Source organism: Elgaria multicarinata, chromosome 10, assembly GCF_023053635.1.
Source record: "Elgaria multicarinata webbii isolate HBS135686 ecotype San Diego chromosome 10, rElgMul1.1.pri, whole genome shotgun sequence".
In the NCBI taxonomy this organism is placed as follows: Eukaryota; Metazoa; Chordata; class Lepidosauria; order Squamata; family Anguidae; genus Elgaria; species Elgaria multicarinata.
The window spans coordinates 89,543,733-89,556,641 of NC_086180.1; the positions used below are offsets into that span (position 1 = coordinate 89,543,733).

General features: G+C 41.2%; 1 protein-coding gene across 2 annotated transcripts in view; it reads right to left on the minus strand.

The window, feature by feature from the left end:
• The window catches only part of CC2D2A (coiled-coil and C2 domain containing 2A), a 79,769-nt gene that overhangs the window by 7,072 nt on the left and 59,788 nt on the right, over nucleotides 1–12,909 (minus strand). For both annotated transcript variants that reach the window (XM_063135500.1, XM_063135501.1), the window contains 8 exons: nucleotides 11,047–11,156; nucleotides 9,568–9,664; nucleotides 7,487–7,588; nucleotides 7,145–7,321; nucleotides 3,712–3,915; nucleotides 2,906–2,995; nucleotides 1,805–1,918; nucleotides 583–717 (listed from right to left, as the gene is read on the minus strand). In XM_063135500.1, the coding sequence (XP_062991570.1) occupies nucleotides 583–717; nucleotides 1,805–1,918; nucleotides 2,906–2,995; nucleotides 3,712–3,915; nucleotides 7,145–7,321; nucleotides 7,487–7,588; nucleotides 9,568–9,664; nucleotides 11,047–11,156 (1,029 nt within the window). The remainder of the gene's footprint in view (nucleotides 1–582; nucleotides 718–1,804; nucleotides 1,919–2,905; nucleotides 2,996–3,711; nucleotides 3,916–7,144; nucleotides 7,322–7,486; nucleotides 7,589–9,567; nucleotides 9,665–11,046; nucleotides 11,157–12,909) is intronic.

A 12,909-nucleotide genomic window follows, 5' to 3' on the forward strand; every position in this document is an offset into this window, starting at 1 on the left:
ATTTGGATTTCTGAATCCGAGGCCCAAGGCTTGTGCAGCCCTATTTTTTATGCACATTTCTCCTAAGAAAGGGGTTCCCAACGTTTTTGGACCCATGGACACGTTTGGAAATTTGAGAAACTGCTGTGGAGACCACCACAAAACATCCTCCAAGGGGTCCCATGGAGGATGTAGCTAGCCATATAGTGGCTGCGGTAGGGGGCTGACTAGTCCAAATTCACCTAAAAAACTGAGTACAAGCAGAAGAAGGGCTGCAGTAGTGTAAACTGAGATTTCATAAGTTTGATTGGTTTCCAGGCTCTTAATAGGATTCATTTCAAGACTCTGCTAAAGTAGGGAGACCCAAGAAACAAAAGATTAAGGCCAAGGGGCACGTGTCATTGGTAGGGAATGAGCTTTGCCTGCAGAGGATGGCAAGTTCAACTCCTGGCATCCCCAGTTAAATAATGGATCACGGATAGCAGCCAAGCCTGAGTCTGTGGAGAGCCACTACCAGTCAGTCAACAATCCTGGCTTAAATGAATCAATGGTTCGACTCAGTATAAGGGACAATTGACAGGCACAGGTGTATGAAGTACTTACATTGTCACTGGAAATTAAGCAGCCTACACTTTGCAACGGACAGAAAGCATCATACTGTCCATAAAAACGGCCACAGCTGGGGTTCCAGATCACATACTGGTTTTGTTCCCAAGTGAGCACATATGCTGTTGGTCCCTAGAAATAATTTTTTCAAAAGTCTCATACGATGCAGAATATATTTAACATTTTAATGCAATTCTTATCCTGTAGTCAGCTCAGTGGAAGGCACACCTACTCTAGTATGCCATATAAGCTTCAAACTTTTTTTCTGCAGCAGTCTCATGTCATGCGTAAACATGATTTTCTCATGAAGTTTTAGCTCTAAATCACTAAACTGAGGTTAAAGTAATAAAGAGTTCTGTGTAAATGGTAGTTCACATCCAGTCATTTGGAATTGCTGGGTTGCATCCAATGGTATCATTCTGCTAGCTCAAATTGTGTAGTGCTAGTGGAAATGAACTTTCAAACGATGCACAAGGTTGGAACCCAGTGGAAGTGGTGCTATGCAACTGGCTATAGAACTTAGGTTTACAAAATGGTTCACAACCACTAGCGCTTGCACAACCACTCGAGCAATGGCAAACGGCAACAGAGCTCCGCTAGCACGCCATTTATTTTACTAATGGCAAGTTTACTCCCTTGCTGGCATTTTCACACTGACCTGCAAGAGTCTGGTAAATTGTGCAAAGGGTTATTTCCCACAGTCTAGCGTATTCCTCAATGCCACTAAGAGGTTGCATGTACCTACCAAGGTTTGGGGCTTATTTCCTGCTTCCGCAAGCCCCTTGCTGAACCACGAACTGCCTCTTAGGCCCTTTCTACACCTAACAATATCTGTGTAAAAAGATGGATCTAACCACTTCAATGTAACCTGGACCAGCCTCATGAATTGTACATCCAAAATACAATTCTAGCAGTTGCTTGCAGGGGAAAAGTCTCCATTTCATTCTGGAGCTTGGCAAATGCCCTGATACAAACTGGTAATTTATTCATACAGGGCCATTCCATGTGATTTGAAGATCAAATTGGACTTGCCACTAGTCCTATATTGAGGACATACCAAACTGGAGTACTTGTTGCATCAATTCTTAGGCTCAACGTTATTTTAAAACCTTTGCCTGCAAGATTAAATCTGACCATTGTTTGTGATGCAGCATTAACGGCAAAAAAGTGCATTTTCACAGACATGTGGAAATTTGCTTAAACAAATAATGTGACTTACCTCAGGAATTGCATTTCCAATTAAAAGCCAAGCCTTTTTGCCAAGGGCAAGAAAATAATTACACAAGAGCACAGCGTGTTCTTCTTCATCTCCAGCCAACAGATCAAGGAACTGCTAATGAGCATTAAGCAAACAAGTTTTATTACCAGTATCTCCAGTATTCTTAGTTTATCTGCACTAGGTGGGATTGTTTTCTGGAATATACAACCTTGTTTGTCTGGAAGTGCCCTTATGTCCACTAAGATTCTGGCTCAATTCCAACTATACCTCAAGAAACTGGATTACGATCTGACATGCCTTAACCGACAAACTGTCAACTCCAATTTCCAGAGGCTGCTGCAGTATGGATGCAGGCGTGATCTCTGTTTTCATTTTGAGTGGTTCAATTTATGAACTACAAAGTCAAAATATTAATATTTTTAACAAGTAATTTCCCTTCATCTCAGTTTTTAGTCATGTATCCCAACTTCCTAGTTCATAAGTGGAATTACTCAAAATGAAAGCAAATAAGCATCTCGAAATCCTGGTTTGGCTATATTACACGTGGCTTCTTGGCACAGTGTCTGAACGCAACCTTTGTGATCACATGCCCTCATAAGGGGAGATCTTGATCCTGCACCCAAATCCCCTGTGAAAAGTTTGGCATCACTCTGGAGCATTACTGGGTACTTAAAAGATCCAGGGCGTCTATCTATTCAAATTACTAGAATTTATTTAAATTTCAGCAATGTTATCACAAAAATAAAAATAAAGCGTGCCGCTTAGCATATACCAAATGCCTTCTTCACACTAATAAGTGATTCAAGCCTTCCCACACACTTATAGGGATGGAATATATCCCACCCAGATTAAAGCCTCAGCATTTACTTTTTAGAGGAACATGGGCTCATTGAGCGAAGCTGTGGATCTTCTCTGCCTCCAACCACACCCCAAACATAAGTTAAAATGTACATCAGCTAATCATTAGGAAACAACAGGAAGGAAAATGGGTCACACACCACACAGGAGAACACGAAGGGAAGATAATGATGAAGAGAAATGAAGCAAAACTGAGCAATTTGTAGGCTGATACTAAAGACAAATTCTAGACCTTTAACTTACATCTGATGTACTCCATAAATCACAGATTCCAGCAAATGATACAGTATCGGGTAAGAAGGGAATCAAGGCAACGTAGTGGGCCACCAGTTCCTATACAAAACAAAAAGAAAGCACTCCAATTAATTTGGTGCTAAAGTTGCTGCTACTGAGAATGAAGTCCATTAAGATTCCAACTGCCTGCAGCACAGCAACCACTAGACTCTTCTTGGAATATATGAAGACTTCATTTCCTCTTTGCTGGAGTGTCCCTAGCTCTCCACAACCCGCAGCAAGGAACCGCTGATTTCCTTGGGATTCTTCCTTGTCGCTCCAATTTAATCCAAATTAGGCTGTATTGAGTCAAGGTATCTGGGGATGGGTACTTCATCTCTTAAAACCGATAGCTTGTTCAATGTGTAGTTAAAACAAACAAGAATATTTATAGGGCTATTTGAGAAGGAATGGAATTTTTAAAAGGACGAAAGTTCTCATAATACAAAACACGAAGGAGTAATTTAAAAGCTGACGTTTAGAATACAGCCTACTAAAATGTTAAACTCCACTGAAAGGAATGGGAATGATGAAAGGCTGCTACTGTGCGTGACACAACTTCCTGGCAAATTTCTACTCCCGATGCCAAAGTTTCTTATCCCATCAGATTAATAAAATTTGTCTGGCAGGCTGTTATTCAAAGCCAGAACACCTGCATATTCCCTATGGGACTGCCTTCTTACTTAATTTTGCCAGAACTTCACTAGGATCTCGGGAACCCTCTCTTCACATCATTAGAAACATCCCCTCTTTTCTCCAGCATAAGAAAGACTCACAGAATTTTCTTGTAGATTGTCAGCACGAGTTCGCAGAAGCTCCTCTGGTGGGTTTAGAGGCTTGATATATCTAGTAATCAACACTGTTTTTCCATTGATGTCGATGACTGTTGTCAGGCACTGGCGGCTTGGAAACTTCAGTGCACATTCGACTTGATATCTCTCCGCTGCTTGGAGAAGTTTCTCATCTTCTTGGGAGTCAAACTAGGGAGGGGAGAGTTTGTTTACAAACACCCACAAACTCGCATAGAAAACTCCACATGTGTACTCTATTCTATTCAAGCAAAAGGAAGGTGAGTGCACACTGTGCCGTGGTAGACTGTCTGAACAGAGTCCTTAGGTTTTGCATTCAACTTTCATGTCTTCTCAAATTCCAAATTATGCAGGACTTTAGCACAGCACAACCTTATCTGCAGTGGCTTTAGATAGCCAGGATTCAACGGATAGGGTAACTGATAGTACTCTGTGAGTTTTTTCTAATACTGATTTTATTGTTATTTTTAAAGTATTGGTATCTCCCATGAATATTTTGGATTGGAAAAGATAGAAATATAAAACAACATTCATAATACAGTCTTGAATATTTATGTGATCAGACAACTAAAACATTTTGATGTTTAACTACATTCCAATGTCCCCCTTGTCAACCTCTTCCTCATTGCATGCTTTTCTTGTTCTCTCACTGGCCACTGTGCGAACAGAGTGATGGACGAGATGGACCCTTGGTCTGATCCAGCATGGCTCTTTTTATGTTCTTATGTTCAATGTAGGTCCTATTTAAAGTAGATCCATTAAAATGAATGGGACTTAAGTTAACTTAAGCCTCATTCATTTTAATGGGCCTCCTCGAAATATGACTTATTTGGATTTTACACTTCATTTTTTGAGTTCAAATGGGGGAAAGTATGTTCAATACTATTTACTACAAATGAATGTGCAGACAGTGAATCACCCACAAAAAATTAAATAACTAGCTTTCACTGTAACATGGTGGCCTTATATTTTGTGTGTCTGTTTTGCAGTTTAAATTGTATGCTTTTTGTAATAAAGTTCAAAATGTAAAGTTGACACTAGCAGCTGTATAACAAAGAGAGTGAGGTTGTCATGTTTCAGGACCAAACTGCACTATTATAAATTAAATTTAATGAGCAACTGCCCTTCTGGAGGATGATTTATAAGCTACAGCACTGGTGTATAGAGTAAGACTTAAACATCAACATCTCTTCCAAAACAGACTTTTAGATATCTAAAAGAGGCCTCTATTCTTCCAGCAATTGCATTCTGTCTAGCCCCATGTTCTTTTTAATGAGTTAATTTCCTCACAGCTTGTCCTCCTCGTCATTTTGTGCTTTTCTTGTTCTCTCACTGATCCTCTTCAGCCCCCAAAACAGTTTCCCTTCTCTTATTTACTCCAAAATTTACTCCTTCAACTTCACTTTTCTCTTTTGATACATCTATTTCCTCCAATAGAGTTTCATTTGAGCCACTGATTTCCAGTGCCATGGACTTCCAAAACCTCCTTTGGTGCTCAATTCTGGAAGAGGTGCAATAACAGAAACAAGCCCCCCCCCCCCCCGCCCAATAATGGGCTCTAGTTCCATGGTCTGTTTGAGCCCCAGCACCTCTCAATGAAGCACTGCCTGAAGCAAAGCACCAGAAGCGCCAGAATCCACCAACAAGAGCAGGATACACTCAGGTCACCACCTGTCCCTTCCTTCCAGCCAGCTCCTTGTGGGCGCCTAAATTTTGCACACAAACAGAATTGTATCTCTTGTTTTTAAAGTATTTTCTTTCAGAAAGTTATTGTTTTAAAATTGCCAAAAAAATAATGATCTGAAGAAATACATAAATTTTGCACTATTTGAGTATGCACTTATGGTATGACAGAGCCACACAGGCGTAAAATGACTGTGTAAGGCAAGCACAAAACAATCACCACCATTTAAAATTATATGTATGTAAAAATGTTACCTTCTTAAGCATTTCATTCATCTACACAGATTCAGGAAGGTAAGCAAGACGAGATACAAAGATATGAAGTAAAATAACACGCAATAATGTGAAGGATCAGAAATGCTAAGCAGCTAAGAATATGCAGGCACATAAAGTGTCAATCATCTGTTATGAGGACCTGCTGGAAAGTTCTGACAGCAAAAAGGTACTATAAGACATAACTTTTCAGAGAAATGAATTATAACAGAAGTGCTAAAATAGTTAATATTCATTTTCCAGCCCCCTTCTATCTTTATCTTTACATTTTAAGACTGAGTAAACTGGTGTTTTGCAACATTTCCTTACCTGAACTGACTTTCTCTTTCTGAGTTATTTATTATTTACTTTGATATCACTGTCTAGCTAACATTTAGATAGTGACTGACTTTCAATACTCAACCTGAAAATTATCTTCTATTATTTTTTAAGGTCGGTAATATAGCTTTTTACTGCAACTCCAGAGTATATGGTATATTCTTTCCTTTCTAGTTCTTAAGAAATTGAATTGTCTTGAAGAAAACTAGCTAACACTGTTTCTGAAAGAGAATAAATGAGATCAGTGCAACCTAAAAACTCCTTAAATCCTATGATGCAAGACAAGCTTTGGTTTGGAAACATGAAGCCTGTGGTGATAACTTCAATCAGAGAATTTTTAAAACACAAGACAGTTATGAAACTATACCAATCACAAAATTAAGGTTATATGATAGAACATCCAACCATGTTCCCAGTCATGGAGGTGGGCCTATTGGAATGTTAGTGCACACACACACTGAAGTTTCCCCCCAAAAGCATCACAGGTTAACATAACCAACATCTCTGTGCTTGCGTCCCAGCACGCCCTTTTACCTTCCACTTTTCCTCTCCCTCTCTACCGTTCTCAAGCACTCATAAGATGGCAGCTCCCGTAAATGACAGTGGCTATCCCATTCTCCCGAAACATAATTACTTAAGCTATGGAAAACAGCAGCAGCCAACCATATTTGAATGCCTTCAAAGAACTGCATAACCAGAATTGTGACAGTTGCAGTTAATTAATTAATTACTCCAGGCTAATATGATTGACCAAATATATTTATAACTGGTAATTATGGGTGTCCTGATAATGGAAACTAAACATCTGATGGGCACAAATAGCTACAAATTTTAGCCAAGACCACTCAGAAGGTATAACATTTGGTCTAATTCTAAAATAAAGATCCACCCCACCCCCTCGTTTGTTACTGTGACTTGCTCTATATACATAGTTATGTTTATTTGAAAATAAAAGCATATAACTTTGACCAGAAAACAAGTCATAATAAAACGCCCAAGCAAAACCTCACAGGTCATTTATTCTGATGTGGGTATTTGATACAACTACAGCTGTTAAGTGGTAAGTGAAGTGCCCCTCCCTCAGTTTAAAATCACGACCAGAAATAAAACCTGAAGGGGGCCTTACCTTTTCCCGAACTGATTCTCCAGGAATTAGCTGGGGTTCAATAGTAATAAAAAGTGATAAATAGGAGCCTTCACTCAGATTTCGAACGGAATCATAGCCTCTTTCAATTCCCAGATTTTTCCCCTTAATATATCCAAGAAGAACTGGGGGAATATCTAACTTAAATGTGCCATCAATCTAGAATAGGAAAAACAGCAATATGAAGCCAATTAACAGCCAGCCAAGAGTGACAAATACTTTTATTTCCTTGATAATAAAAATATGCCTTATTTTGATATCTTTTTTCCTGTACCTGGTCCTCTGGAAAAGGTAGTGCTCCCCCACCTATTCCACTTTACTTACTCTTGATTGAAAATATACTGTTGTAAAAGGAATTCGAACAGATCCAAGCCAATGCTTCTCAACACGAGTATGGACTCCACCACTTTCTCTTTCACGATCATCCTAACCAAAAAAAAAAAAAAGGTGACAAACATCCTGATAAATATTTGCAAAATGAACACGCTTAACCTCCATGGGTTAAATCCAACAGAAATACAACTTAAGAGTAAACTTACTGAAATGAATGGGGCAAGTTAGTCATAACTAACATCAGTCTAAATTCATTTCAGTGGGTTTATTTTAAGTAGGGCCCATGTCTTCCCTGCAGTCCCAGGATACCTACTCTGCTTTATTACTCTACTCAACTTGGGTTTATTTTGATCCCATGCTAAATTTGTTATTGCAAGTAATGCAGGCTGATATTGTGCTCCCAGAGATACAAGTATATTTTAGACAATTTTTAAGAGAAAAGTAAGCTTCTCTAGAAAACTTTACATCACCTCTGTCATTATTCCGAGGCTACTCTAGTAACATATATGAAACACCAACATGTATGTGGTTAGACAGGTATCAACAACAGCTAAAGGTCCACTTTCTCCTTCAAGAACTTGTCTGGCAGTTAAGTTCTTCAGACGTCATCTTTTGGGCTCCTCCCTCCAGAGGTTAAATGAATGGCAATAGGAGAAAGGGTCCTTCCTTGGGGGTGCTCACGATCTCCCTTGGCAGGTTCACTTGGTCCTATCTTTCCTATTTGTCTTTTAGTTGCGAGATAACTGCATTTTATTCTATTGTGCTTTTAATAGCATCTGAGGTCCTTAATGGTAAAACGCTTACGAAAAAACACACCGATCTATTATTATTGACTGGTCTGCTCTTTGTATCTTTCCTGTTTTAATGCTGATTCAATTTTATTGTTTTTGACTGTTGGGATCTGCCTTGAGACCATTTAGCAATTAAAAACTGGGAAGCAGACCCCATGAACTAATGAACCACCACCACCACCACCAGGTAATATGCAACAGGCCTATTACACAATATCATGTGATAAAGAGCCAGCTTGGTATTGTCAACCCCCTGCTTTGGGATTGAGATCAGGGCCTGAGGGTCACATGCTTCCCCTAACCCCCAACACTATGGAGAAATGTTATCACTTGCCATTAAAATAAGTACAGCATCTCCCTATTCACTTCTCCCCTTAGTAAAGAAAGCAAGGAATAAAATATGTGAGAGCTCTTCCTGCACAAGGCTCACTTCCAGAAACAACATCCAAACAAGCCCACAATGTATCCACCATACCTCTGGGAGAACTAGGCATACATTTGGTATCTATACCTTCACGGTAACCATACTACAGAGCAAAAAACTTACACAGGTACCTCATATATAACCCTGTTCATGGAGAGGTATAGGTAAGTTCCATGACTACACCAGATTTGTTCTGGTGAACATGCGTGAGTAGCGAAGATGATAACTGCACGTAGCACAGGACAGAGGCAGCAAAGCAAGAGTGGCCTATCCCCTCCACCCCAAACGTGTGCCCTTGCTGTGCCTCTCAGGCGTTGCTTCAGCACCGTTTTTTAAAAACTATTCCTTCCTGCTGGAAATAGTTATCCCAGCCAATCAAGGATTACATACTCAGTGAGGGTGCCACAAGACGTCAATCAATCAGATTTGGCTATATGATGATGTCATTAAGCAAATCCAGAGTAAGGCCAAGAATTCCTGCACTCACTCTGGATATGGGGTTTGGGAAGAGGTTGAAAGTGTTTTCCCATTAAGAATTAGTAACAGAGGAGCTTTTTACAAAGGGTAAGTGCTTTCCCAGTTTGACTCATAGACAAATCCTCCCCCTTCCCCACTGCCACACACGCACACACACACACCCCAGCAGCCAACAGTTCACACTGTTGGACTCAGCATGTCAAAGCTAATCAACACTGTGTGCAAGGATCTGACTGATGAATCCTGGGGGAATCTCTGCTTTGCAGAACTGGAGGTCTGCATGTTGGGGCTCCATTCAGGTAAACTTGTCTGATTCCCCTCTTTGCACTGTAACCTCCTAGTATATAAAGTCATAATAATTCTTCAGATGTTTTGCTCACCTGTAAGACGTCATATAGTACTTCATCAAAAATGTTAATGAAGATGTCATCCTTCATTGATTGCAGGCTGGAAATGCTGTAGTCACCATTTGGGGCTCTACAACAATGATTAAAAATTGAGAGAATTGCTGAAAGTAAGCAATTATACGATTTCCAGTAATGCACATAAAATGGCAGCTCATGATCTACTTCAGTCTTGTTTCTCCTCATTCTCCTCTGCCACCTCTTTTCTTTCAGACACATCAATTGTGTCCTTCCCACTTCTACAACAGAAAAGTTCATGCAAATACTATCAGGAAGGCTGATGAGATGGAGGGGAAGGTTCAACAGAACTCACCACCTGCTTCTGACACAAGACTTAGCAGAGTATGGGGCAGTCAATAGGTTTAGTCCCTATCTCAGCCATGGCCCAGCTGCAGCCCCTTTTCTTTCTTCCTGACAAGCCACTGGGAGCCATCCATTTCAGTGAGGGAACACACAGGCTGCTTACCTGTAACCGTAGTCCTTCAAGTGGTCATCTGTGCATTCACGCACACACACATGATGCTGTGTCTGCACAGTACCTTGGCCAGAACATTCTAGATCTGGAGTGTTTTGGTGAAAACACTGCTCCCACACATCACAAATATACTGGACACAGCTCCCGCCTTCTACAGCTCCTCAAGACCAGAGTCTGAAGAATACAGAAGGAAGGAGGCACCTTGCACGAGGATGGATGGTGGATTCTGTGAATACACGGATGACCACAAAATCATAGAACAGTAGAGTTGGGAGGGGCCTATAAGGCCATCGAGTCCAACCCCCTGCTCAATGCAGGAATCCACCTTAAAGCATCCCTGACAGATGGCTGTCCAGCTGCCTCTTGAAGGCCTCTAGTGTGGGAGAGCCCACAACCTCCCTAGGTCATTGGTTCCATTGCTGTACTAATTGTGTGTCATCTGCAAATTTGATAAGCATTCTCTGCACCTCCTAGTCCAAATCATTAATAAAAATGTTGAAGAGCACTGGGCCCAGGACTGAGCCCTGCGGTACCCCGCTCATTACCCCACCCCACCCCGTTTGAGAAGGTACCATTGATAAGCACTCTTTGAGTCCGATTCTGTAGCCAACTGTGGATCCACCTAATAGTTGTTCCATCTAGCCCACTTTTAGCTGGTTTGCTAATCAGAATGTCATGGAGCACTTTGTCAAAAGCTTTGCTGAAGTCAAGATATATGACGTCCACAGCATTCCCACAGTCCACAAGGGAGGTTACCCGATCAAAAAATGAGATCAAATTAGTCTGGCAGGATTTGTTCTTAACACACCCATGCTGGCTTCTAGTAATCACTGCATTGTTTTTAAGACGCTTAGAGACTTACTTCTTTATAATCGGCTCTAAAATTTCCCCAGAGATTTATACAGAGCAACTTAACATTCATCCAGATCATCATTTGTCAGATTGTGAAGCATTAAACGTTTTAGAAGACGCATTCAAACCTAAATGGAAGTTCAAGTTCTTCATTCCAGTTTGGGTTTGGCCCTTCAGCAGTAGTTGTCCGACAAACCGTTCTTTGAAAAGAAACTTCTACAAAAGGCCGGATTAAAACCTATAATTAAACAAAGGGCATTTGCTTTTCCAAGGTTTGCAAGCATCTAATCACATAAATGCATAAGGTAGTGTGGCACTTTCATCTCTTGATCATGCTGAATCTCCAGATTGTATTTATCCTTAGGTTTACTCGAAAATCACTCGGGACAAGCAACAATGTCCCTTCGTCCATGGGAAGAGGCAGCTTGAAGAAACTGGCCTTCAGAGCAGCTACTTCCCCTGAGGGCTGGAAGTTAATCCTCTCTGGCCAGCTAAGCGGAATCTAGCATAGCAGACAGCTGTTTGTTTGTTCTTTTCTTTCAAAGCTATTAGTCTTGAAACACAACACACAGGAAATAATAGAAAATCTCTGCAATGCTTCTTTCAAGCTACATTTTCTGAATGGAACTAGGGATTACTTCAGACATTACATTTTCACCCCCTAAACGTTTTACAGGCACTTGCAAAAATTATGTACAAATACGACAAGTACTCATATACAAATGTGTATATTATATGGCTACTCCCACCAAGGAGCAGTGTTTGCCACAGCTCCCCAACAAGTGGCGCTTAGTTGCCAATATGGGTTTGCCACCACGTAATGCATGAAGCAGCCTTTAATCTCTTTAATCTCAGATTTCACTGAGACAGTGGCCGCATCTAGAAGAAGGACTGAGGGGACAGGAGCAGGCAGAAGTAACATCGGGGCCTGCTCCTGCTGGACTCTTCCCCCCCCCCCCCACAGGGCAAACTGCCATCTTGGCCCTGTGGGGAAGAAGAAGGACTGAGGGGACAGGAGCAGGCAGAAGTAACATCGGGGCCTGCTCCTGCTGGACTCTCTCTCTCTCTCTCTCTCTCTCTCTCTCTCTCTCTCTCTCTCTCTCTCTTTCTCTCTCCTCCCTCCCTCCCTCCTTGACTCCTTTTCCTTGTGTGTCATGTCTTTATTAGACTGTAAGCCTGAAGGCAGGGACTGTCTTTTTTTTGCCAAGTGTAAGCTGCTCCGAGAGCCTTTTTTGGCTGAGGAGCAGGGTATAAGTATGATAAATAAAAATAAATAAATAAATAAATCTACACCAAGCAGGATATTGCGCTATGAAAGCGGTATATAAGAGGCAGGAGCCACACGATTGCTTTATAGCGGTATTGACACCTACCATATACCACTTTTTAAAGCTTCAGTCAGTTCAGCTGCAATAACATGCTTTTTCTTTACTAAAGGGGGAATGTTTATACCGTCTGCCATCAAAGTGTTTAATGCCAAGTCTGCAGCCCAGCTTTTATATGCCTTCAATATCTGGATAGGGGGATTAACATCTGAGATAGATAGGCTGCAGACAAGGTTTTTGAGGACCCTTCTTCAACTCCCAAAGTGTGTCCCTAATTCGGTACTTTTGTTGGAAACCGGGGAAAGCTCTCTTTCGCTTAGGGCTTGGTGGTCTGCCTTAAAATTTTGGATGGAAGTTAGTCTTTTAGGGAGGGGCTCAGGTCTGCTTCCCTGTCTGGCTCAGGACAACTACGTGAACAGCTGGTCCAAGCTTCTTGCCAGGAAGGCAGCTTCAATAGGTCTCTCCTCTTCCCTCCTCCTTAATCTGGGCTTGAATTTTGCTTTTAAAGCTATCAAACAAAGACTGTGGGATATAGCCTTCTGCGACTTACGTGCTCGCTCTCATGTCTCTTGCTCTCCCAGTGCATTGCACGTTCATTACGTTGGGCCTCTTCAGCTGGCTGACTATCTAAAGAACTTGTCGGTCGCTAAATATCGTATTGCCTTC